The 27,237-nt window shown below is 38.7% G+C and overlaps 4 protein-coding genes and 1 pseudogene across 6 annotated transcripts in view; 2 read left to right on the forward strand and 3 right to left on the reverse strand.

Annotated features, from left to right (window-relative positions):
- Nucleotides 1-23,139, reverse strand: part of LOC135167395 (43 kDa receptor-associated protein of the synapse homolog) — a 124,342-nt gene extending 101,203 nt beyond the window's left edge. Inside the window, exon 1 of one of the 2 annotated variants that reach the window (XM_064130551.1) lies at nucleotides 22,998-23,139. The gene's annotated coding sequence lies outside the window, so the exon portion shown is untranslated. The remainder of the gene's footprint in view (nucleotides 1-22,997) is intronic. The other variant, XM_064130552.1, reaches the window with a different exon arrangement.
- On the forward strand, nucleotides 304-23,673 carry LOC135167116 (uncharacterized; annotated as a pseudogene).
- On the forward strand, nucleotides 23,466-24,248 carry LOC135167117 (magnesium-dependent phosphatase 1-like). The gene is made up of 4 exons (XM_064129964.1): nucleotides 23,466-23,505; nucleotides 23,615-23,672; nucleotides 23,791-24,012; nucleotides 24,074-24,248. The coding sequence occupies exons 1-4, from the start codon at nucleotides 23,466-23,468 to the stop codon at nucleotides 24,246-24,248; spliced, it is 495 nt and encodes a 164-aa protein (XP_063986034.1).
- On the reverse strand, nucleotides 24,239-26,303 carry LOC135167400 (uncharacterized). Of its 2 annotated transcripts, none has more exons than XM_064130560.1 (4): nucleotides 25,916-26,303; nucleotides 25,326-25,597; nucleotides 24,638-25,206; nucleotides 24,239-24,551 (listed from the first exon to the last, which is right to left on the reverse strand). In XM_064130560.1, exons 1-4 carry the CDS (start codon nucleotides 26,092-26,094, stop codon nucleotides 24,306-24,308), a joined length of 1,266 nt encoding a protein of 421 aa, XP_063986630.1. In that variant the 5' UTR covers nucleotides 26,095-26,303; the 3' UTR covers nucleotides 24,239-24,305. The 2 variants fall into 2 exon arrangements, with proteins under 2 accessions (XP_063986630.1, XP_063986632.1); XM_064130562.1 differs by having other exon boundaries at nucleotides 25,326-25,662; nucleotides 25,916-26,040.
- LOC135167410 (uncharacterized) lies at nucleotides 26,051-27,226 on the reverse strand. The gene is made up of 3 exons (XM_064130573.1): nucleotides 26,672-27,226; nucleotides 26,345-26,601; nucleotides 26,051-26,172 (listed from the first exon to the last, which is right to left on the reverse strand). Exons 1-3 carry the CDS (start codon nucleotides 26,937-26,939, stop codon nucleotides 26,128-26,130), a joined length of 570 nt encoding a protein of 189 aa, XP_063986643.1. The 5' UTR covers nucleotides 26,940-27,226; the 3' UTR covers nucleotides 26,051-26,127.
- Nucleotides 27,227-27,237: the final 11 nt, after the last annotated feature.

The following is a 27,237-nucleotide window of genomic DNA, read 5'->3' on the forward strand; positions in this document are numbered from 1 at the left end:
CCCTCAAGTGTGTTGGGTATGAAAATGGCGACGGGTGCGCGTAAAGGAGAGGGAGGATTGGAATGACGGAGGGGTAGTTATGCGCGTGCAAGTGAGACAGAGTGGGGTATTGTCGACAAGGGTACACAGGGGGTTGGGAGAGTGCTACCGACTGTAACAATGAGTTTTCGGAAATATGTACTAGGTGGCACTGGGGTTTGAGAGTTGAACAGTTTTCAAAGGAGTGCAGTGGTGGTGGTACTTCTAGGCAGGGCGATCGAACTACCGTGACCCTTCCCCATCATGGATTTCGAGGCGTCTCGGCCATACTCCGAATTCACTATGCCTGTCAGTTTGTGCCGCGCCGCGGTCACGACAGACTGATATAAAGTGTCAACTGGTGACATTTTTTTTTTCCTTTCTTTTTGACGACTTTGTTCAGTGATTTTGATAAAAGATTCACCGGTTACCGAGTGATTATTTGGAAATACTCGTGAAATTATCAGTGATGAGATGTTTGAGATGTTGAGAAAATTGTCACTGGAATTTTGGACCTGGTTTTTAGGGAAAATTTTGTGAATTCATGTCCCATAAGTGACGAAATTGTGACTGTGATTTTTTTTTTTTGAGGGATAGTTTATTTTTTATTCTGCAAAACAGGTGTTTCTGTTTGACGGATTGCAATGACGCTGTCATGTGGATTATCGAAGATGAAAATTCACCAGTGAGAAGGTAGAAAAAACAATTCAAAAATCATTTCAATGTTTTTAATTCAACTGACTTTCCCCCTTTACCCCTCATTGATCCAATTCCCATTTTCATTTCAGTGGAATAAAATAACAAGGTGTCACATGATTGATATCCATAAAACATGTACGAGATATGAGATCATTACGAATGCAAAGTGGCCATAGGCCTTTTTAACTTAATCCCCCTGCCCCCCTCCCTCCTCGCCCCTCGCCGTTTGCCTCCCCCCGACGACTTGGAAGATCCTACGGTTAGAGCTATGAAAAGAGTAAAAAGAGTGGGTAAAATAAATAGAGAAAAGGGAGAAGGTGAAAAACCGGGATGTGGAGGTAATACAGCTTGGCAGCAGCCAGCCTTCCTTCTAATATCGACTTGATACTGGCTGCCTTTGCTAACAGGTCGATATCGCGTGTGCCAGGTTGATGACTTGAGCCCCAGAGGCGCGGGGTTGTTCCGAACATTGGGTCAGTATTGAATACCGATATATGTATAGACAATCTACCCACCCTCCGTTTCCCTCAAATTATACGTCTGCCTAAATCTGACAAAGGAAAACCTCCACTGGGGGGGGGAGAAAAAAAATCCAATAATTGCACCCCCGCACACAGCTATCAACATCAAAAAATCTCGCACGTATCGATCACCAGATTTTGCGATTAAAATCGAATACAGATGCGGAGATTTCACAATGTCATAATGGCTAATTTAATATTTACAACCCCGTGAGAGAGAGAGAGGTAAAATTGATCCTAGAGTGCTTATGGAATATGCATAGACTGCTCAGCACTCGGGTAGCTATACTCCACTAATAACGACAAATACATACGTTGTGTATGAGATAATAAAAATTAATAAGCCAAGAGAGCAGGCGCAAGCGCACACACCGGTATTTCAATCGAGCAATATTTCAGCTGACTCTGGAGGGTGAAGAATAACCCCATGAAAACCGTCCGCTGTTCATATTTAATCTTGCTCGATGATAAATAAAAAAAAAAAACGTAACAAGGGCGGAGGGGAGGGGTGTCTCATTCGCATACAAGATGATAAATTAAATTTCGCCATGCCCCTATCCATCAACCGTGCACATTTTCAACTGTATGCGACTCACGTGCCCCGAGACCTGCGTGCGGATGTGTTGATGAAATCTATGGGCACCTAGGGGAGAAGGGGGGAGGGGAGGGGAGGGAAGAGAATGGAATAAAAAAGTTTAACACAGGACAGACCCGGTGACAAAGAGAGAATGAGAGATCGCGACACCGCCGATATAATGCACACACGTATCGTTTTCATCCGCGTATGACTTGCGGGAGAGGAATGAAAGGGTTACCCTGAGCACGAGGTAAAAAAGAAGTTCGTGAAAGCAGTGGATGAGATAACCCGAGACAAAGGGAATAATAATAATGATTAAAAAAAGAGGGAAGGTGGTTGTGGGAGGGAGAGGGGGGAAGGGAAAAAAAACAGCAACGACGGAGAGTTAACATATCCGACAAACGATTGCTACGCTACATCCGGTAGGTGTTGGTTTGTACACGAGGTAGCCACATTATCAAGCTGTACACGGTAGATATCGGGGAATCGGGTGTAGTGAGTCACTCGTCAAGTCGAAGACTTCCTTTCAATAAATGCCCTTTGGGCTGACTCCCCCTCGTTGCGTTAGACTTAGACCCTCGGTTGGAATAAAAAAAAAATGTTTCCTTATTATTTTTGGGTGGTCTTGATCTAGGCGACCAGAGTGTTTATGTACCTGAACGAAAACACACAGACGATGGAGAATATTTTTCTAATGGGGTGGGGGAAAATATAAAGAGGATTTTTTATTAAAGAAATATGGATGGGCCGTCAGCTGTTTGGTGAGGGGGGAGATGAATTTCGGGAAATGTTAAATGTCTTGTAAGGGACTTATCCGATTGGAAACAATGGGATCTGGCCCCAATTATTTTCAATTGTCGGGAAATATTGAGGACGATCTTTCTATTTCTGTTTTGACTCTGCAAAAATTCCCGGAGAATTCACATATGCATACGACTAGATTAAAATTATTGGCGATTTCGGGGGGTATTTTTGCACACGATCTTTCACGGCAAAGAAGTTTGCAAATGCAACCGATAAAGAAAGCATCAAATTTATTTGCGAATATGTGGAAGAGGGGAATGTGAATATTAGTGACTCATCATGTGGAATATATCATTCTGGAAAAATAAATAAAAAAATTCTCTAAATATTCTCTCGCCACCAGTTGAATATTTCTATAAAATTTCTCTTTTGCCAAATTTTGCACAAGTGCAATTGCCCGTTTCTCTCCGGATAAAATTAGAGTATCGTAAAAAACGAGCGATTACAAAGCTGCCATTGGCAACGAAAAAGGATAATGGAATCTATATGGAATACAATTTAATTCGAGGATAGATTGGACACATACGTGGGGGCTTGAATCCCGTATGCTTAATATCACCTCGATTTACGAGGCAAACCGAAACAACTCGGCTTTGGCTACCAGATGGTATATATGCACATACGAGAGGGCTAGATTTCCCTGTAGACGTAATAAAAATACATACACAACGAGAGAGCGTAGCAACTGGGGTCCGACGGCTACTCTCGGTGCCAAACCCACACCCCCGCACATTTATATACCTACATAGCTGATACACGAGGCTAAGGGCTAACAAACGATATTGGATTATGCTGATACACCTATATATCATTTTAGTTGGAAGAAAAAACACCCAAAGAAGTCCCGTATCTCATCCATTTGTGTGTTTATTATTTTCGAGGGATGTAAAACAGACCCAGGACTGGTGGTGAAAAAGAAAAAAAAAATCCTTCCGGGACTGTAAACCACACGAATGTAAATAATTAAAAAAAATATATATGCAGAAGAAAAACAAGAAAGAGGAAGTTAAAAAGTGGATACTTCAGAGAGACGATGGTGATTTTAAAACTGTGGGGGTTGGGTAAAGGGGGTTGGATGGGTTGTTTCATATGGTGTGGGCGGACATGAGCAATGAGAAGAGTGACGAGGACTAATCTAAATATAAACCCCCCTAAACCCTCTATCTCGTTTGTTGTGCCGGAAAGTGGTGGTGGTAAAGGAGCAAAATAAATATACCATTTCCCTCTTTGCAAACTCCAATGCTCCGAAGAAAACGGCAAAACTAAATTGTCGGCGGGCACGCGGCAAGCCGTCTTTAACCCTCTAGTGGTGTTACAACGTCAGTCTCTCGGACCGACGTTTTGGCGTTTTTGAAACGAGAATGAACAGATGGTGAACGAAACGAAAATTGAGAGAAATACGCAGAAATAAATGCACCTGCAGTCGGTTGCACATTTTAATGTGCGTTGAAATATTTTTCGTTAATTGGTGGAGGATGCTGTGTGTCAGTTGACTTAATGGCTGACACGTTTAATAAATCAAATTAAAAGGGACGTGAATATTTTTTTCTCTCCCCACTCCCCGGGGTGAGAGAGAGGAAGGAGGGGGAAAATCATTCACTAAACAATGAGAATGATGGAGGGAGTCATAATTCAGCCGAAGTGCTTCGACATTTTACTTTTATTTCTCCTATCCTCTTTCTTTTTTTTTTCTTTCTAACGAACAATGGTGGGATTCATTAGTGCTTTGGAGTGAGGGATACGAGTGAATTCCGTGGTACAAGGATCGTCATTCTGAGTGCGAAATGAATGACGAAGAGGATGGAGATGCTAGAACGGACCTCGTGGGCATCAGGGACCGAATGGGAGCAATCAGACTGATTGGCCACACTGGTATTTACATTTCTGCGGTTTATGTGCCTTGCGACGAGGCATTACTATTGATGCTGGGGTGGGCTTTAGTCTCGGTGTCTCGCAGAAGCCCGATGTTACCCCCAGTGGAGCAAGGGAGAGAGAGATAGAGAGTGATGGAGACACTGGGATGATGGGTACGGGGAAGAGGATGTGTAGTACCCTGTAAATCCCCCTCATACCTCTGCACCACCAACTCCCCCTGGAGTCGACACTGAGCCAACGACTCCACCTCCTATATCCCATGTTATGTTCAACAGAAACAACGGAAACAAGCCAACGTGGATATCGTAAATGCCCAGAGCGCACCAGGTGGTCTTTTCGGTATTGTAATCCATGCGGATTTTGGTTATTATTATTATTAGGCGAAATGACGTTTTGGGGGAATTTATTGGAGGCCCATTTGCAGGAGGGGAGGTGGGACGTTGAATTACTGAAGAATTGAGAGAAAAAAAAAAAAAGGTATTAATGAGATTTCCGGGCGATCGGCTCACTCGGAGGTTAATTAAAGATCAAGAAAGAAAGCTGAAACCTGTTTATGTCTTTATTTAACGAAAAGAATTCACTCGGTGTATTAAATTCACGGGTGATTAACGGAGATATTAAAAAGTCAGCGAGTTTTTTAAAGGACACACAAGTGTCTTTTAAAAGACACTTGTTTATGGGCGGGAGAAAATCGGGGAAAGAATGGAGAAAATTTTGCGATACTCTAATTTAAAAAAAAAATCTTTGTATGTTCTAATGGTGCTTTAACTAATAATAAAATTATAGCAAAATCGTGCGGGGCTCAAAAGCCAGTTATGACATGTCACTGCAAAAGTACAGCAACATTTCACCGCAAAAAAAATAGTCAGTAATTTGTTCGTTCGAATTCTCACATTTTCGACGCTTATGGTGTAATGCTCAGGGATTTTGTCATGAGATAAAGCGGTATGTGACTCACGAATATGTCCACAAATTGCTTATCAAAGGGGGACAACGGCAAAATATCACCGATTGTCCCAGTGTGGGGGAGGACATTAGTAATCCTTCGATAACGTAAAAATCCTAGTATCCCCTAAGTTTTAAAAGGAAAATACGCACCCAAGAAAATAAACTGTTACTTGAGTACTCCATTATACCAGCCCTTTTTGGCTTACCGTATATAACATCTTCTCCTCGAGTGAGAGTGGGTACGAACCCCAACGGGGCACTAACACCCAAGCACTTGTATATACACGTGTATCCACGCCCCGGTTGACGTCCCTCACCAGCTCCCACAGACTTTCATACTCTTTCTACTCTTTCAATTTCGTTCACTTCTCTACCCAACTGATCGTAATCTCGGTAATGATGCGTAATGGCTGCTAGCGTGAATGTCGCTCTTTGTCCCATCATCGTACTCATTTTTTTACTCTCCAACAACCGGTCAAAGGAACAAGTTGGTGGAGACAAAGAAACAGGCGAAAAAACCAAAATCCCTTCACTTATTTACAATTCCTCTTTCCTTCAATACTTCATTCACTCATTTTAAAATCCATTAAAACGTTAATTGACTCTGGGAAAAACATATTTTTTTTATGTTACAGATTCTTTCGTAATGTTCTTCGACACATGCTTGCGATGAGAACGAAAGGATCGTAAAGTAGAAAGGCCGGCGAGAGAAGAGAAAGAAAAAAAAAAGGGAAGTAAATAGAGTTGAGAAAAAAATCTGGTGCGACATTTATTTCTCCAAAGCTGTCGTAATGAATTATCCCTGGGTGTCGTTTCTCCTGTACCAGCTGATACTCTATCCGCCCGGTGGAAGTGCCATAGACATATGTACGTTGTTAGAAATATTGCAATTATCACTTTTTCCATGACTTTTAAATGTCGGTGGAGTGTACTTGGCGCTACACCGACTTTGTCTCCATCATGAATTTTTTATATCAATTCGTGGGTTTTTTTTTCCTCTATTTCCTGCAGCACAATGCATCGCACCGCTGGGTATGGAAGCGGGAATTATACCTGATGCAGATATAACAGCGAGCTCGAGCTTTGACAGCGGAAATGTTGGACCACAGCACGGCAGGTATGTATCAATAAATAATTTTTTTTTTATGGAGTAATCGAAGTATATAGTCGTGAGGGACTGAAAAAAGGGGGAATATCGATAAAATAATTGGTACATGGACAAAAAATGGAAATTTCATGGACTGTTGACTAGTTATTTACTGGGGATTGAAAAATATCGAATGCTAGCAAAATGCCATAGTACAGGAATTGCAAAAGTCAACGAAAAAAATTACACCAATTGTTGCGAAATTATTTTGTCCTCAATTCAGGGGGATATTAAATGCAATTAAAAAAACCTCTGATAACGTGAAAAATGATGAAGGCCAAGGAAATAATTTAACATTGGGTTAAATGGGAGTTGCGGTCATAAAATGTGAATATGTCTTAAATTGTGATTGATAAAGTCAGCGCTTTTTAGGCCGACGTTCACAATGATGAATTCTTGAAATTAAAACCGACAAAAATTTATAAAAATTGACCGGAACTGAATGAGAAATTTTCCACGTGGATAAATAATCATAACATAATTTTCAATATTTTTTAATCATTGCAGAACAATTCGAATAATTTTTTTTTCACTCACGATTGAATTGAATTATCAATAAATTGTTTTTGAGATGATAAGAAAATATATTTTACTGAATTGAAGGAAAATTTCTCGTGTCAAACTTCGTACCCAAATGATGACACATTTCACTGAAGAAATTAGTCTCGTTATTGGGTCATTTTTTTTTTCCTCAGTGTGCATTCAATATTCAACGGATAAAGTCGAATGAATTATCACCGTAAATTCCACAATCTTATCAATAAGAAATAAACGTTGAGTTTCAAGAGCCGAGGGGCCTACGACATGTGTAAATAATCCATCCTCTTTCATTTGTTTAGACTTAAGCAAGAGAGGAATGGCGGTGCATGGTGTCCAAAACAAGAGATTACGACTGAGCCACATGAGTGGCTTGAGATTGATTTACACACGGTGCATGTGATTACTGGAACGGGTACACAGGGACGTTTTGGTAATGGCCAGGGGGTCGAATTTGCTGAGGCTTATGTACTTGAGTACTGGAGGCCAAAACTGGGAAAGTGGGTGCGCTACAGAAACACCAGAGGCGAAGAGGTAATTTTTTCTTTCTCTAAACAATTTCAGTTGTCCAACATTTACAATTAACCAATTACTATCTCCCTAATTTTTATCCTGATTTTATTAGTCACTTTTTGAAATGAAAAGTGAAGCGATTAGACGCTCAATACTTTGTCTAAAGTTTTTTTTTTTTCGAACGATTACTTCTGTGACGAAAAGTACCAGACCCTTAACTTTCAAGCTTCTTGTACGTGAAACTTCGAGGGAGGCTATCACTGAGAGAAAACTAGTTTAGTAGTTTCTTCAATGGCCCTTTTCATTTCAAGAATTCTATTAATTACGCTCACAGAACCCAAAACTGTTCGAAAACAAGATAAAATTTTGGATGAATGTTTCTATTCATAACGTGCACACATCGGACAGATGATGAGTCTATAAAAGTTTTTGGAACATCTAGGGGCAAAATCTGGCTAACTCCTCTGATAGTGAATATCATAATCACTATCATAAAATACCACCCACCATAAATTGTGCTCCACTTCGTAATTGAAAAATTTTCTGAAACATTGGAGAAATTACTGCGGTCTACATTGATTATCATCGAGGCCCACTGGTCAATAGGACAATTTCCAGATCCACTAATCTCTAGATAAATAACTCATCCGTGAGAGTCGTAAAAACTTGCTGGCAACACATCGTAAATTTTGATAAGGTCTGGGGGAAGTAAAAAAAAAAATACTATTGCCACATGAAAATTCAATTTTATAAGAGGTTGATCCACTGAAATCGGGCGATAATCGATCGTCTATTTGTTGTAGCCGTGACCAGTCGGAAATCCAAATTATATGATTCAAACTAGAAACCCCATTCTACAAAACCTGTCTGAAAGATTTATGCTTCCTCCGCCCATTAAGTGGAGTACGCCCATATTTTTTTTCTATAACGTACTTCACACATAACCATTTTCTCATCTCAACTGGATAAAAATGTTGAACATGATTGACTTACTGGTTGCAGTAATAAATAGGTTTTGAAGCGTTGTTTTTTGGTAAAAAAAGACAATGAGGCGCCACAAGAGAAGATCAGCGAGAAAAAATTACGTGCATTAATATTATTGTAAAAATGATTTCGAAAAATCAAAGACAAAATATCTCCTAAATGAAAATTAATCACTTCAATAGACTTAGCTCCCCCTCCCCCGGTTAATTGAGTCATTTATTAATAAGAAATAAAAATTCATTTAATTACGTTGAATTCAGTCGTTCTTTACCAGTTAGCAAACCTCTACAACAATAAATCAATCCTTCTGTCGGTGTTTTTACATATTTTTTAATGGCCCCCTGCGGAGAGCGATGGTCCCAAAAACCGGACGCATAATAATTTCTGGGTTTTCATTAATTTTTTTTCTATATTCATTCCAACGAACATGATTCTGAGAGAAGATTATGGGAATAATCTTCTCTCAAAATCAAGACGTCAAGAAGCCTTCGAATTTTCCGTATTCACCCGTTGAAATTATATATTTTTCCATCGAGAATAGGTTCAATCAACGGGCTACGAAGAAACTTGATTACCGAATCGATAAAATATTTCCAAATATCTGAAAAACACGACAATCTCCAAATTCTTAATCTTGTACCAAAGGGGTCACCTTAATAAATGCTACAACATTAGAGATTGTGAGAGCGAAAGTCAAACTCCCCCAAATACTAATTCAATTGAGTGTCTTCCCCCACGTTCAACACGTGAAATGTAGATTTTCGAACCCATCAATTTACGTTCCACATTCACGCCGACAAACATCAGCTGTAATCAAGATTTTTTTTCTCCATTGAAAATAAGCCCACTCACTCAATGATGAAAAATCTTGATGCGGAAACTGATAAAATCGCTTCCAATATCTGGAAAACACGGTACAATCTCGAAATTCTTCGGTGGAACGAACAAATCACCTTAATAAGTGATACGATATAACTATTGTTATGGTGACCTGAAAACTTGGACTGATATATCGTCACGATATTTTTCTCTCCATGTTTTTTACTCAAATTTTTCAAGTGAAAAATTAATTCAACACTCGAAAGGGAGATTTGTCATCAATTCATTTTCTACTTTCATGCGACCAAACATTAGATGATAATCTTCCCTCATAATGAAGATATAAATAAATCTTGAACTTTTCATGAACCCAAAAAATATGACTCCACTAATTCTGTTCACTACTTTAAGATCGAGTATTTTTGGGTTGAAAATTGATGGATAAAAATTGACTTAAAACAAGTTGAGGTCGTCCTGCTATTTATTTCGTATTCCCCAACTGTGACAGAAAGTCAATCTCCCATGATAAAAAATTCACTAAGATGTCTCTACCCCCGTTCAACACCTCAGAATAATCATTAATTTTACAGGTGATAAAAGGCAATACGAACACATATCTAGAGTCCAAGCACGAGCTAGAGCCGCCAATTTGGGCCAGTAAAATTCGATTTTTACCATACAGCTATCACCGTAGAACAGTTTGCATGCGTGTGGAATTATACGGTTGCTTATGGAACGACGGTGTTGTATCGTACTCGATGCCACAGGGCGATAAGCGCGGCAACTGGGAATTCTTTGATGCCTCGTACGATGGCTACTGGGACGGTGAACTCAGGCGTGGTCTTGGACAGTTGACAGACGGTCGTACAGGACCCGATGATTTCAAAATGAGTTATTACGGCTATGATCGTGGACAGGGGTGGATAGGATGGAAGAATGACACCAGACTGGGACATCCCTTCGACATCAAATTTGAGTTTGACAAAGTTCGAGAATTCTCAGCTGTTCACATATTCTGTAATAATCAGTTTACTAAGGACGTCCAGGTACTGCCACTTTCACATTATTTATTGTTAAAAATTTTCCAGATGAAATTCCATTTTCTGGCGAACGTGTCTGCTAATTTTTTTCTTATCTCTGACATTTCTCTGGACACGAACGCTTATCTTCTGTCACGTCGAGAATTCAGTTCTTTTGAAATTCTTATGCATAAATTATTCAAATCGTTTCCATCCCCCTTTGTTCCTCTACGATATTCACCAAACAGAAAATTCACGTCCAAAAAAACTTGTAAAATTCTCGTCAAAATTGCTGAATTATAAATTCAAAGAACTGCAAGAACTGACTAGAATTTATCCTAACAATAATAAAATAACAGCAAAGAAAATATCGTTGGAATAAATCGCCTCTAGTCACTAGTGAATTATCGGCTTTCAATTACTGAAAAGCGTCTGGCCATCGGAATATCCTCATCAAAATTTCACCACAGCTAATTCCACCATTATAATCAATACAATCACCCAAGCGCACCTCAAAAATTTCCCTCCACCCGTTTCCAGGAAAATTAATTAACGCCCAGATAAATTCATCCAGGTATTCTCCCAAGTCGACATACTCTTCAGTATCGGTGGTAAATACTACAACGGTGATCCAATAATCTACGCATACATGGAGGATCGAATATTCGATACACCCCGTAACATTTCCGTAAAACTTCACCATCGTATCGGTAGATTCATCAAATTACGATTCACCTTTGCATCGAAGTGGTTGTTAATAAGTGAAATTACATTTGACTCGGACATTGCCCACGGTAATTTCACACCAGAGAGTCCCCCAACCACAGAAACCCCGAGAATCAAGAATCAAAGTACCCTTTCAAAGGACATATTTCATCAGCCCGAGATACCAGTGTCCACAGCTAAACAGGACGATCCAACTTACATGGCAGTGATAATTGGTGTTCTAACAGCGGTAATTTTACTCCTCGCTGTTGCTATATTCTACATTGTCTCGAGGCACAGAGCGAGAAAAAATAATTTTGCAACAGCCCTGGATCCCAAGGAAACAATACCCGCTAACCATCAACATCTTTCCCCTGAGTCGACTTACGGTACGACTATGGAAAAAGACGGTACCCTAATGACTTACAGGGTGGAGGAGTATGAGGATCGGTACACCGGTGCTAAATTTGCCACCTTACCACGAGATCTCAATGATCGTCTACTGGGAGATGTCAGGTTGGACGAATACCAGGAGCCATTTCACGAAAATAAGTACCGGGAATCCCCACAGACTGCTTACTATGGATACAGTACAGTTGTCATTGACAATAAGGATTTACATGATAATATTGAATGTTCAGGTAATTATGGGACATCGTCCAGACTCTAGTCTTTAAATGAGTAAACCCAGGTCTATTGGTGTTTATTGTACCGGAATAACTATCCAATCAGGGATTTTTTAAAGAATAAAAACCCGACGAATTTTATTTCCATGAATTTTTGAGCTAAATCCCTTTGAAAAGTAAATTAAACAATCCCCTGAGAAATTAAAAAATAGGAACTTGCAGACGTGACTCTATGGAGTAGAATTGTTATTGTTCCCTTCAGGTAATCAAATAAGTTTCACGGTTTGCTGGTCATTCAACTCATTCAAAATTTCTCTCATTATCTCCATCCGTTGCTCCCCTCGACAATATTCCCTGAATATTTGTTTTTATTTACTCTTCCTCAACAGATCCCACTTATGACTACGCTGTACCAATGCCAGTACCAAGCACAAGCAGTGAGCACGAGAGTGTATTTTCAAAGTCTTCGTCGAGGGGTAGTGCTAAGGTAAGATGAAATCACGAATTTCAAATTATTCAGTTATTTAAATTTTTAATTATCACATGAATAAGAAAATATGGAAGAAATGAGTTTTCTAATTTCTCGGTTTGTGTGAACAGGCGTGTTTGCAGAGTTTTTTTCCACCGCCACCACCGCCAATGAGTATTCCACCCACTCGTGGGCCAAACAATGCAACGTATTCAAGTCCTCCTAGTCCTCAGCTTATCAACGAGCGCGAGAGAAGAGGAAGTAAACGTCGGGAGCACACGCACACCAGATACGCATAATAAGGGCATTTTTTGTTTTGTTATACACATGTTCCTGGTTTCTTCGACTTTTTACATTTTCAGGGGGAAAGGTGAATGTCATTTGAATACCCTCATTGATACTTATATTCTGTGGCTTGTCCATGGGACAATTCCATTGTATGGGGAAAAATGGGATGGACAAATAGAACATTTTCTCTAGAAAATTCTATTGGTTTTTTTTTTGCTGTCACATGGAAGCTTTCTACTCGTTTAAAATGAAGCTTTCAACTTTTTGTGATGGGGGTGCTAAATATCCTTTTGAGAAGCTAAATATGCGATTGTTAGGTGGCGCCTGTATGTCTGAGTACATGTATGCATGCATGGGTATGTATGTTTTTATCTCCCTTTTAGTTAATTCTTTTTGTATTTTTAAATTTTTGTTTTCATTGAAAAAATTATACAAGTCAAATCATTTTCAAGGAAGAAAATGATATAAGTAGAAGGTAGATATAAAGGCTATTGACCTTTCATTAGAGATCGTCAAAAAATTCTGCAGGAAAAACCAATAGAAATTTTGAGAGTTCGTGAGGTTTTCCTCTTCAATTTTTCCACCCGAAAATTTCCACGTTTCATTGTACTTGTGATCCCCGGATGCATTCACAAAGAAATTATAACGTAGTTGTCAGTTTGAAAGCATAATGGAAATATTTCGTCGCACAACGAAAATTAAATTTTTATCGAAAATACGATTAATGGGACAAAAAAACTAACGAATATAGAACGGCGCAGATCTACTGCCACTGCTATAAGACTGAAAAAAAAATTACTATTTGCAAGTGACCATTTGCGTTTCGCTATATACATATATATTATATACCTTTTGTGCTCCCGGAACCAAATAAGCACTTACTGTATGATGTCTTTATCAATTTTTCTCCAATTAGAGATGAAAAAAAAAGCATATTTATAAACAAAGTGGAAAAAAAGTTAAACTAGTTTAATGACCAATAGTAGAGAATATTAGTCAAGTGTGAATGATGATGAACAAAATATAGTGAAAATTTTTTTGTTATCTATAATTCTATTTCTAGACCGACATCGCCTTCAACGCAACGAGTAAAAAAAGCAGAACGAATGGGATTTCGAAAAATTATGAAAAAAAAAGGATTAAAAATATGAGGGAAACATAATTTTTATGAGACTTGACAATACAGGGATAAACCAACAATAAATATCATGTATTTAAACCCGATTACAAATGTGATATAGAAAAAGGGAAAAAATGGATGAAACAAAAACGTAATAATGCTAGTGTTAAAGTTGTCAAGAATAAATGATGGAAAAATGAAGCGATGAAAATTCACAACTGATGGACAACAAGAAAAAAAAAACGAATTTCTCCTAGATGCACGTGAATAAATCATTGTACTCGATTTCATTGGAGCATTGTTGGCACCTTTGCGAGTCACTCGAAGATTTAAAAAAACTATCCAACGATAATTGAATTTTAGATTTCACTCTGTCGTAAAGAAAATATCATTTTTCGATCGAGAATTAAAATATTTGAGAATTCAATGAAAACGCTTTTTCAGTTGCATTTGAGGGATTGTTGAGAGAATTATTATAATCATTAGGATGATACGTGTAATTCCAGTAAAGATTTTAACAATTTTCACCACATAATTTTGTATCCCTCAGTTATCAAGTTGAATATCGAGAATTCAGATAAAAATGATCGGTATGTCTGTCAATTTTTATCTATTTAAAGGAGAATAATGCGTACTGGACGATCATAGAAAATTTTATTCGTAAAATTTTTTACAAATATTCTCGATATTGAATGAAAACGAGTTTATAGTAGAATATTGAATTAACGAAGACTCTGGTTAAGTGTAAAATTGTACCTGTTTCAGAATTATTTTATCACGACTAATAGAACACATTGCACTGCGCTGAAGCAAAAAAAAAAAAATAAAGCAATTATTTGCAATTTAATATCAAGCGAAAGACGCACAAAATTTCTGTAATCTTTCATTTCTAGTGACTGCTTTTTACTGTAAAAAAATACTTTCGTTTCGATAGTTGGACATGTAAATTACGCAAAATTCAATAACGTTGCTTTTAGTCGTCAGTTCGTAATCGCTTTTTGCTGAGAGACAAGGGAGAAATATGTTCGATGCGATCTTAATGTCGTTCTATGTAAATTTTACAAAATTAGAGCCTGCTTTTGCTTTCTCACGTTTAAGGGTAGACGAAAAAAAAAACCCGTTGATGATAACCGATGTAAAACCACTGAAAGATCTGAGAATTTTTTACAACGTGCATTAACCATAATATCCAATGATGAAACAACAATTACAATTGATACAGTATCATTTAATTTTCCCTCAAAAAGAAAAAAAAAGAAAATCCTCAAACTATACACGATAAGAGCCCCCTAGGAGTATTTAATCGACGAATGAATGAATTATTTCCCCTAATTAATAAACCCCCTTTTCTACCCAATTTTCTTACCGAATGATAAATACCATAAATTTTAGTTTTATAACGAGAAAGAGAAACAAGTCAATGGCTCAGTACCCACTGTATTAATTATTCTCTTATTTTTTATCGACGGGGCAGTCAGTGTCTGATAATCGATGAAAAGAAACCCTCGTTATTTATTTCATGTACATAAACAAAATAACAAGACAAAATGAAAAATAAAAAAAAACTACGAATGTAATTTATGTATACCCGAGCGACGAAAACTGAAAACCGCCTGTATATAAATGTACCATAAATTATATATTGACTATCACAAAGAGTTATTTATTTATGGATAATTTAATTCAGTACCCATACCCGCAACAAAGCCGACAGAAATGGATTTTATAAAAAAAAAAATGGTGAACCCGACAAGCCCCCAGATGCGACAGATAAAGGCCGGGGAAATGGCGATTAAAGGAGTAAAATGCCTAAAAGGTAAACAATGGGTAAAAAAAAAAATCCACCAGCTCAAGGTGAGTTGGGGTGTGGGGGTGGCCGAGTACATCGTGTCGCCACGCAGGTCATGGTGGCGTGCGTGAAGCTTTCCCTCAAAGGATTATGCATGTACCCTCCCACCTCCTGGGGGTAATAGGTGAGAGAGGGAGGAAAGAAGCGAAGACGGGGGTTGGTTGACGTTGGAATGGCGCTACTGGATCCGATACCTCAGTTTGTCGCGGGGACGCGTGGGGTATGCAACTACCCCACAAAATTTAATCGATTCTATTAATTCCGTTACTGTGATAATAGAAAGTTCCAATGATACTCCACATTAGCTGTTGTACGTGAGATTTACGAGAGATTTTATTCACACTGACCTGTCGCAATGGGACGACAGTTCGATCAGTCAATTTTCACGGGGCTGAGGGTGCAAGGAAATTACTACTGAATTCGTTTATAAATAAGTGATATTAGAGGCTCGAAGGGTTGCGCGAAAAACTCGGTATCGATTTTAAAATATGGGAGACTGTATTTTTAAAGGGATGAGAAAACAGTTTAATGGAGCGAATTTATTGATTTCCATTTGTGTTGAGTTTGTGAATATTGAATGGTAAAGACGCGGGATTTGACGGAAACTGTACTGATGTTGTATTTGTTTTTGTAGATGTGTAGGGCTTTGTTGGACGAGTGGGTTTGGGCCCGTTTTTTGGTGCTATGATGAGGGTAATGGGGATTTTTTTATTTCTACTGGGAATTGTCACGATTACCGACGGCGTTGATCTATGTGAGTGATTGTTCTATTTATTTATTTTTCATTATATTTTTTCGCCATTAAGGGGCGGGCAGGGGGCGAGGGGGGGAGACGATTCCAGTGATTTTTATTGTGATTTATTGCAGCGCAATGTATCGCACCACTTGGCATGGAATCTGGAGCTATTCCGGACGAAGATATTACCGCAAGCTCGAGTTACGACAGTGGAAGTGTCGGTCCGCGTCAGGCAAGGTAAATGTTATTGTAAAGGGGAATTAATGATAATCGAAGCGAATTAAGAGTTCCATCAGCGGGAAATAACGATGATTAATGGATTTTTAATTACAAACAGACTCAGGACCGAAGATAATGGTGGCGCATGGTGCCCAAAAGTCGAAGCAACGAGTGAACCACGCGAGTGGCTTGAAATCGATTTGCATTCGGTTCACATGATCACTGGTACAAATACTCAAGGACGTTTTGGTAATGGGGTGGGGGTTGAGTATACAGAGGGTTACTTGCTGGAGTATTGGAGGCCACGTCTTGGTAAATGGGTCCGTTATCGTGACATCAAAGGGAATGAGGTAAAATGCCTTATCAAATTTCACGAAAATCCTTTCAACCACATCAATCACTCATACAGCCCCTCACCACCCCCTCCCCCCTCCCCCTCCTTCATTTGACTTTCCATTCGCTTATTACTTTTAATTTATACCGGCGACCCTTTTAACGATCTCTGGTTTGTCAGAGTCATTTTGTCTACTATTTTCGGAGTGATAATATTTTTTTTAAACACGAGAGTGGAAAATGAATTGTCATTTCTACTTTTTTTTTGATTGATTCGACGCTAATGGATAGGGGAAAATGATAACAGCGCTGATGCTGTTGAATTTTTTAATAGCCCGGGTGAAGGGAGGATGGCGACTGTTCCAGAATAAATTTATCGCGAAGAATAGATACTAGCAATAGTAAAATTCAAATAAACCGTCTAACACAGTTATTGAGACATAAAATTCCATCAGATTTGGTTTTATAACGAGGAAGTGAAATAAGTTAATGGCTCAGGCCCCTCGCTATTAATTTTTCAATAAAAAAATTTCCGCATTATAATTTTCTAAAATCACGAAAACCTCAAGTCTTCGACAATAAGAAAATAATTGTTTACCATACAAATAAATTATGTGGAAAATGAAAGGACACTGAATTTCAATTTATCAGATCATGAAGGGCAATACTAACACATACTTGGAGACAAAACACGATTTGGATCCACCGTTGTGGGCGAGCAAGATACGCTTCCTGCCGTACAGTAATCATAGACGTACCGTATGCATGCGGGTGGAAATTTATGGGTGCTATTGGCACGGTAAGGCCTCCCCTTTCAGTCATTAATATCCCATAATTTAAATACCCTCGCAACAATGATATTTTTCCACCACGATCCCAGCGTGATTGATCGTTCCACTTTGTTTGCTATCTAATGCAGATGGAATTGTTGCTTATTCGATGCCTCAAGGGGACAAGAGAGGAAATGAATGGGAATTTTTTGACGCCACTTACGACGGCTACTGGGACGGAGAGTTGAGACACGGTTTGGGACAATTAGTTGATGGAAAAATTGGACCTGATAATTTCAAAATGGGATATTACGACACCGCTAGGAGCCGAGGATGGGTTGCCTGGAGGAACGATACCAGAGGCAATCAGCCCATTGAGATTAAATTTGAATTCGATAGAATTCAAGAATTTGCCGCTGTTCATTTGTACTGCAATAATCAGTTCAGCAGAGATGTCCAGGTAATGAGTAGCTTTGTATAAATTTTATGATTAAACGTGATTATTATTTATTCAAATTGCATGGGAATCAATTAGATTGATTATTCTGAGGGGGGGGGACACGGTGAGAAGTGTTCCATTAAAATTACGGTACCGTAACTTTTGCAAATTGGGAGTGAAAAAAAATAAAATGATTAAAAATGATTGTTTAATCATATTTTGGACTGTTGATTTTTTTTTTCTCTCGTAAAAAATATAAAGAGTATTGAAGTTCGTCGAGTTTTTATGGTATGACTATTCCAGGTATTCTCGCAGGTCGAAGTGTCTTTCAGCATTGGAGGGACATTCTTCATGGGTGAGCCCATAATATACAACTACATGGAGGATAAAATATTCGAGACGTCACGGAATATAACGATAAAGCTACATCACCGAGTTGGAAAATTCGTTAAATTACAACTTTACTTTTCATCAAAATGGATCATGCTGAGTGAAATAATATTCGATTCCGGTGAGAAAAGATACTATCTCATAAGTAATTACCCAGTGACATCCACGATAACGACCAGAAAATTACGACGAATAGCGAGGCTTTTTATGCCTTTGAAAAAAAAATTGAATTACCCCCAAGGGACAGGGGGAGTGAATCATAAATGATATATGGACTAACAAGGAAGCCCGTAAAAATCCTCAATTCCATCAGGACTCTCAATATTTTTAATGCCCGTGATTCTCCCGAGAATCGGCCGAACGCAAATTTTCTGAAGGATAAATCAACATTTTCTGTTTCAAAAGGCCGACGAGAAAAAAAAACGGTCTATTTATATCTCCATCGATCGACGATTTCCCTAGAATTCGAGTGACCCAGTGAATCTCTGTTTTCTGTTCATTCTCAAGATACTCATCTCACCCTACCGCTATCACCCACCGATTACTCTCCCTTAACTGAACTATTCAATTTTTTAATCGAATGAAAATACACCGAGTGAACCTGCGGCAGATCCTGAATTTGGGTCGTCGCGTGCCTCAAGAGCACTTGACTGATGATTAAGTCATCGGCAATCTTCCGGAACATCATCAAAACGCCTCGCGATTCAACCCTTTGAGTGACAATGATCAGCAAATACGAACGAAGATAAATAATCATTACCAAATTCCTGATGTCCATCAATTTATAAATTTTCCCTAAAATCCCGGAATTTTTCCAGAGGATTCCGTAACTATGACCGATCATTTACCCCGTGTCATTTTATTGACCCGGTCGCATCATTAGAATATCCCAGGGAATATTTAATGACGCGCATGTCTAACTGATAGTATTCATATTCATTATTTTCTTTAAAAAATCATCCGCGACGGTCGAAATCTAATGTACCCAGCGATGGAAAATTTCACTCTTTATCGACTCACTATCTCACTATCTTTTTAAAGACATTGCTCACGGAAATTTCACCCCCGAGGAGTTCTTGACGACCGAGGGATCATTCACGAGTGACGTCATCCCCAACAGTAAGACCGGAGGGGCTCAGAATGAAGCTCCGGTGTTTACCGCTAAGCAGGATGATCCCACATACATGGCCGTTGTAATTGGTGTTCTAACAGCGGTAATTCTCCTACTGGCAGTTGCAATATTTTTCATAGTATCTCGTCATCGTCAGCGCAAATGTTTTGCCAGTCCAATGGCTGTTAAAGTGCCATCCCACCTTGGTTCAACATGCGCTACAGTGGAAAAAGGCGCTGCACTTATACCATATACACTTGAAGATGATGAGAGGTGAGGGATGTTTACACAGCTTGGACCACTCCAAGGGCGTGTTTATTATTTTTTTCCCTCCTCTGTTTGGTTTTGTTAATGTGGGATTTTTCCATTTTTTTTACAGATATCCCACTGGAACTGTTCCCACACTGGCTCACGAGCTTGACAATCGAAACGTCGATATTGTTAAATTAGATGATTATCAGGAGCCCTATCAGGCACTTAAATACGCGCCCTATTATAGTTACAGTACTATTATTATGGAGATGAAGGATATGATGCTTAATAACATGGCGACGAATGCTGTTACTTATACTGCAGGTGAGCTCTTTTAATTATTCGCCAATCAGAAGGCTACGGTTTTTTCCTGACGATAAATTTATATTTATAGTATTGGCAATATTATAAAAAATTTATCCAACAAAACAAATCGATTTCCAGTGCCCGAGATGAACAGTACAAAAATTCCACTTTTAAATTGTGAGTCAGGTGCCTACACCACCCATGAAATTGTCTCGAGTTCAATTTCCAGTAGTGGCAGCGACCAAGAGAGTATATTTTCAAAAGGCTCCTCCCGGAATAGTCGGCTGGACGATAAAAAGGTAATTTTTATTCATTGACTTTTTCCACTGTTTTTTATTCTATTTTGTTTATTGGATCGGTGTTCCAGTCACCGACCCAGCAGGAGGTTCTCACGGCTCTTAAGAGACGACTGGAGCAGTCAACGGTGCCCCTGTTCTCTCGACATCGACTCCGTATGCTCTCCAAACTGGCTGAGGGTGCATTTGGAACGGTGCAGTTTGAAATTGGATATTCAATTATTAAAATCAATAATTTTTTTTTTCCTTTTCACTTGAAAGTGCACCTTGTATGTTAATTGAATTGTAAAATTTCAGATATACGTGGCTGAGGCTGAGGGAATTCCGGATTATGGTACGAGCATTACTACCCTGGGAAAAAGGCTCGTAGCTGTTAAATTTTTACTCCCTGAAGCGAGCGAAAAAGAAAAGTGAGTCCAGTGTAGTCTCATTCACTTCGTAATTATCAATTATTCACTCGTTTATCCTCGGCAGATTGGACTTTCAGCGAGATGTTCGAATACTCGCTGCACTAGAGGATGTTAATATTGCTAGGGTACTTGGGGTCTGTTGTCGTGAGGAGCCTTATTGCGTTGTAATGGAGTATCTTGAGCACGGGGATCTCTGTCAATTTTTGAAAACTCATATCACTGTTGAGGATGCTCATCCAATGCCCATTGTCGTTAAGACGTTGAGTTTTAATTGTCTCATTTACATGGCTGCACAAATTGCATCGGGAATGAGATACCTCGAGAATTTAAATTTTGTACATCGTGATTTGGCTACGAGGTAGGCGATATCCGTAATTCATTATTGTGGTTGTACCCTCGAATTCGACGGAGAATTTTGGTCGATTTCTGGTGATTATTTATCACATGTGGAGTTTATGGTCTTTATTTATTTGTAGAAATTGCTTGGTGGGCAAGGCTTATCACATAAAAATATCAGACTTTGGAACCGACAATGAGCTCTACGCTAGTGATTATTACAAAGTCAGTGATGGCGCTCTACTTCCTATTCGATGGATGGCTTGGGAGTGTGTCTTCCTAGTAAGATAATTAATAAAAAAGTAAGTGGAATGGATAGCACACGACTAAATTGACAATATCCCTTTCCAGCGAAAATACACGACAAAAAGTGACGTCTGGGCATTCGCTGTGACCCTCTGGGAGATCTTGAATTTGGGTCGTCACGTGCCTTACGAGCATTTGACTGACGAAGAAGTCATTGACAATCTTCAACAGCATCATCAAGACACCTCGCGATGCAGCACTCTCACCAGTAATGATCACGAGATTAAATTATTATTCGAGTATTTGCCGAAACCAACGACATCGAGCAAAGACATTTACGATCTGATGCTCGAGTGTTGGCGTAGGGACGAAAATTCACGGCCAACATTTCGTGAAATAACACTTTTCCTCCAGAGAAAAAATCTCGGTTATGCACCTACTTGTTGAACTAATGAACGAATAACGAAATAACGAAATATAAACGTTCGATAAAATCGCGAATTGAACAATCAGTTGGACGGTTTCAAATGAGGGAACTAAATATCTGAGATAATTGATGCATTTTTACTTAATAATGTAGAATGCATTGCGAATGAAATCTGTTGAATGAATAATTATTGCACCGATGTTTAGTGATTAAAGAAATAGATTACCAAAAGTTAATCGAAACGTCCTGAGTGAAGAGGGGTATTTTAAGACGGGACTTGAGGAACTTCGAGTGATCCTCATGTATTTTTTTTCTATTCAATACCTCTAATATAATTTTTGTCCCGTCTCTGCTCCCCTGGGAGAATATAAACAAAATACCCTTGCTCTCTCGGGAAATATCGTACTGAACAAATAAAAAAGTGAATGAAGTTAAGTTTGACATAATTAGGATGATGAAGGAAATTGATTTTACATATCTAGTAGCTGTGTTATTCAGAGGAGAAAAATAATTATCTATAAATGCCAAAATCCGACGAATCACCACTAACTCGTGATAGGGTGTACTATATCATTTTAAATGTTCGCAATAACTAGGCTGTAATTTAATTTAACCAATGAGGAACAGATTAACTCTTTGCTCCGAATGTCAAAGACTCGATTATATCATTCACACGTAATGAATAATTTTTAATTGTACAATAGGCCGCTGTGTAATGGTTGCGTTACATCAAATACATATGTATCATTGTTATGAAATATTTGTATATACTCTATGCGTAATAGCCGGGATCAATGCAGATGATGAGAAAAAAAAGGGATATGAAAATTTAGAGATACGCTGATTCTAAGTGAATATGAATGTAGAATGGAAATTATATTGGAGTGGGGAAAGCCATTATTATTGGAAACAACGAATAGAAGTGTATTGGTGAGAAATTCTTCTTCAACGAGTGATATATAAGCACATATACATTTACTCTGATCTGTCGTGCAATGTATTTGTCGCATATTATCCGATTGTTTTTAATAAAAGTTTTGTTTTAACTGCTATTTTGTTTCTCGAGTGACTGACGAACATTTGTATGATGATCAACATTGTTTGCAGTTCCGCAAATTTTTGGAGGAATCCATTTTTCGTTTTTTCTTTCCTCTCATTACCTGCTATTGCATAATGGTATTGGGTTAGGAGACAACAAAGGCACTTACTTTTACTGCAAAATGTCACGATCTAATCAGCTCTGGAACCTGCAAGAATGTCCCGGAGAACCGGTACACACTGATCACTATGGTTTGCTTTTCACTGAACTGATGTAAACATTCCAAGTCGTAACAGCACTTCACAACAATCCACTGCAATTAGACCACGGGGCAGGAGGTGCCATAACGTCCTAACTTCCATTGTTTTCAGAACTTTTGGATCAACAGCCAAAACATCGCGTCGTTACAAATTTTCCGCCGGTGTACCGCCATCTAGGCGCCGCCATCTTTGGCGTTCTCCGCCGGAAAAGACCGATTTCACGCGATCATCGCGCGTCGGATATGAACACGAGAATAGTCTATCGAATTGTCTTCCGATCATTCCGGTATAAGAAACTAATGTGAAAGTTAACACACCATTGTTGTTGTTTACGATCGTCGATAGCTGCCACCAGTCTCAAGTAAAGAAATTGAAAAATGACGGAGAGCAAACCCAAGTTATTAGTATTTGATTTAGGTTAGGAAATAGATCAATCAATGATTACATGTTCATATTATAACCGTAGAATTAGTTTAATTAAAGTCAGAGACATTAATTCAATATTTGAAATTTTTTTATTTTGCAGATTATACTTTGTGGCCCTTTTGGGTCGACACTCATGTCACCCCTCCATTCAAGAAAAGGTAACGGGGTTCTGGTAAGGTACCAGAATAATTGTTTATGTACAAAGCTAATCCATAATGCAAGAAAAAGGAAGAGAATTTACTAGAAAATACGTATTTGCAATAAATTTTGATGCAGGAAGAATAATGTGATTGTCGATGCCAACGGGCAAACAATTCGTCATTATGAACAGGTGCCTGATGTCCTGAAAAAATTATACGATGAAGGATATGAGCTCGGAGTAGCATCCCGCACCTCGGAGATAAGGGGCGCCTTCCAGCTGTTAAAGTTATTCCGGTGGGAGAAGTACTTCAAATATAAGGAAATATATCCTGGCTGCAAACTGACTCACTTCAACAAGTAAGATCATTTTTTTTATAGTTGAGAAAAATAGAAAAATCCATCTCTTTTTTGTTTTGAGGATTCGCAATGCCTCCGGCATCAACTTCGAGGACATGATATTTTTCGACGACGAGCCCCGAAACATTCGTGATTTAACAGAAGCTGGAGTCTTGTCAATTCTGGTTAAAGACGGAGTAACTCACGAGGTAGTGAAAGAGGGTTTAGAAAAATTCGCACAGAAATGGATAAATTAATTATTTATTCAAAACTTATAATAACAACAATGTGAAATAACAATAAAGCAGTTTTTTTCATACATGATTTTTAACATGGGTATAATATTCTACGGGACTTTGAATAACAATATCATTCTTATCGTCATTAGTCACCTTCAGAAATAATCCACAGGCGGCCCCTATATTTATGCCCTTCAATCTAATTAATTCCTCTTGGATATCTTCGTCAATCAGACAAGAGTTAAAAACCCCCTTCAACTGTTCAATATCTAAAATTTTAAAGGGGCAACCTCCTTCATACCTCGGGCCAGGATCAGCACTCTGAAAAAAAAAAATTATCAGTTGAATTATTGACAAGTTAAGCTCTCAAAATTCATAAGAAAATGAAGTGAACCCTAAGAACTCACGAGTATCGTCTGGCAATTCGGTGAGGCATAATCAGCTCTTGCCCCTTCCAGTCCATACAGATGTCTAATACTGTAAATAAATTTTTTCTCATTCTCCTGCCACTTGTGAGTGCAGCCACTCTGGCAAATATGCGGCTTAGAATACTCATCTCTCCAGTAGATTATGGAATTCTCCAAATTCATACCACAGTCTTTCAAAAATAGACTGTAATAGAAGCGTGCGTGATGACTAAGTCGATGCTTTTGCCTGAGAACCAAGTGCAAGTGTCTCATGCAAGGAGGAAATTTTCTCGCCTCGTCGTCGATGCACGAGGCTGTTATGTTTGCCGTCGATTCGATTTTCGGTGTCAATATTGACTTTATCAGTCTTTGGCTCATCAGCTGCAGTCGTGGATCCAATTTCACGGCGTTTTGCATATCAGACTTATGAATATTGTATTCGAGCTGGATTAGCCGATGAAATAATGACTCCAGGACTATTTTCCATGTTGAGCAGTTGACGATGCACTGGCCCCTTTCGAGGGGCAATTTTCTTGCTTTGACTAGATCAGGCACCGCAGTAAACATAACTGCAAAACATTTTGCGGTGGAGATATTTCATTTATAAAAGGGTAATTTTTTCTTATTTATCCGATACAGAAAAACTCATCGAAAAATTGCCACAAAGGTAAAGGATAATTCAAATCACCTTTGAAAGTGAATAAATCACAGGCTGTTGTGTGCTCATTGGAGATGATGTGCCTGAATACATCGGGACGCAGAAAATGCGCTGACAGTGTTATTAATGATAGCCTGATGCATGATGTTTCATGACGATCATAATTCTTTGAACGTCGCTGAATATTTCGGAATAATCTGTGGAGTTGTCGCGGTAATAAATGATTCAGACGATGTCGGAGGAGGAGACACTCACGTGTCAACCAGTGGTTCCATGATTCCGGGGCTGTTGATGCTAATAGTCTGAGTGGCATATAAGATAATAAGCATTGGAGCAAAGTGGAGATTGTCGAAGTTAATAAATTGTCCTTCACAAGAAAAAATAATACTGTTAAAAAGGGGGAAGGGAAGTTTGACATGTAAACATTGAATGAAAAAGATAAGGAGTCAATATCCGTTCAATACGTTGTGTTTATTATTTCTCCAGTAGATTAATGAATCAATGGATGAACTATTGTTTCAGGAATTAAAAAAAATATATTATCGATAATAAATCAGGGAACTTAGTTTAAGAGTCTAATCAACTGGAAGACCTGGTAGTTTCTAGTCTTCTGGACTAACCTGAGTGTGAAGTGGCCAATGTTGTCATAGGGAGAATCCTCCAACAAATATTGAAATTTTCCATTGAACTTGCATTCTTGTTTATTGTACAGGAGGTCCAGATACTGCATACGATTAGTAACACATTCTTCTGTGATGTATAAAGGTATTTTCCCCCTCGGAGGGTTTATATAGAACATGACATGTACATAACCTTCTCAGGAATTTCGTTACTATGAGGAGGTGCAAGAGTGGGGGGAATTCAGTGAATGAAATAGCTGAAATGGTCAATGGACAATACTCTGTAGATTGATCGAATGAAGTTGCATTTTTCGGTCGTAACGAATCTCTAATAACTTTGACACTTAATGGCGATTAGAAAACAAAAACAAATAACATTTTGAAGAGAATTTCAATAGAACTGGACTGGATACTATAATAAATAAATACCCGATGAATAAATATCCTGACGAAATCATTTAGATATTCGTCATGAGTCTTGAGCTTGTCATCAAAGGCCTCGAACCCTTGAAGAGTTTTCAAAGGTAAATCAGTCGTATATTTGTTGATAAAATTCTTTCCAGTTGTGATGGCAGTGGGACAGGTCATTCTGACCTCAAGAATATTCTTAATATCGCGAATTTTCTCAATGAGTCTCTGCATTTCCGTGGGAATTGTGCTGACGAACCTCAGAAGTAATTTCACATCTGAAAAAAGCCTAAATCATGAAGAGAAACTTCTCATGGAAAGTTGGCCGGAATTATTGAATAAAAATACCACGGGATCCAGGTGTTGCCAATTGCTCGAAGGGCACCTCTTCCCCGAGGTGATCCTTGAACTCGATAGCATCGAAAATCCCGGAAATACTGGGAATCCCAGCGTCATCCTCGATCTCCTTCTTGATTTTAACTGCTAACGAGGGAAAAACGGATCGAGGGAATGGGAACAAAGTCATGAAAGTGCGAAAATTAATGGATCTTGGAAAAAGATTTACCGTTCGAATTATCGTTGTCCTCAATGTCTTCAGGGCGTGATCGTTTCCCATTCCCTGAATTATCTCGGTTCATTTCGCCTATAATTACGCAGCAATCGTTGGAGCAATGATTCAATGGCCGTAAACAGCTGATTCTTGAAGCCGAAGGAAAATGGAAGTACGAAGGTATCCGCAATAATACAAAACCGATTTTTCAATTGCCTCGTCATTTATTCATATTGACAGTAGAAAAAAAAACCCTTTCTCCCCGTCGATTTTGCGAGTTGACTCATCCGAAGCCGCGACATTCTCTCAACGTCGCGTGACTTTTGTTCCCGGGTTTTATTCCCCTTTATTTTTTACAGACAAA

This window comes from Diachasmimorpha longicaudata, chromosome 11 (genome assembly GCF_034640455.1).
Source record: "Diachasmimorpha longicaudata isolate KC_UGA_2023 chromosome 11, iyDiaLong2, whole genome shotgun sequence".
Lineage (NCBI taxonomy): Eukaryota > Metazoa > Arthropoda > Insecta > Hymenoptera > Braconidae > Diachasmimorpha > Diachasmimorpha longicaudata.

Excerpts from the sequence above, each read along its gene's own strand:
- LOC135167117 (XM_064129964.1), top strand. The coding sequence starts at position 23,466 with ATGACGGAGAGCAAACCCAAGTTATTAGTATTTGATTTAG. Across the intron at positions 23,506-23,614 it reads GTTATTAGTATTTGATTTAG|ATTATACTTTGTGGCCCTTT; the intron begins GTTAGGAAATAG and ends TTTATTTTGCAG. Across the intron at positions 24,013-24,073 it reads AAACTGACTCACTTCAACAA|GATTCGCAATGCCTCCGGCA; the intron begins GTAAGATCATTT and ends TTTTGTTTTGAG.
- LOC135167400 (XM_064130560.1), bottom strand. The coding sequence starts at position 26,094 with ATGTTCTATATAAACCCTCCGAGGGGGAAAATACCTTTATACATCACA. Across the intron at positions 25,207-25,325 it reads TGATTTATTCACTTTCAAAG|TTATGTTTACTGCGGTGCCT; the intron begins GTGATTTGAATT and ends AATGTTTTGCAG. Across the intron at positions 24,552-24,637 it reads CGAATTGCCAGACGATACTC|AGTGCTGATCCTGGCCCGAG; the intron begins GTGAGTTCTTAG and ends TTTTTTTTTCAG.
- LOC135167410 (XM_064130573.1), bottom strand. The coding sequence starts at position 26,939 with ATGGGAAACGATCACGCCCTGAAGACATTGAGGACAACGATAATTCGA. Across the intron at positions 26,602-26,671 it reads GGCAACACCTGGATCCCGTG|ATGTGAAATTACTTCTGAGG; the intron begins GTATTTTTATTC and ends GGCTTTTTTCAG. Across the intron at positions 26,173-26,344 it reads TCAGGATATTTATTCATCGG|CTATTTCATTCACTGAATTC; the intron begins GTATTTATTTAT and ends TGACCATTTCAG.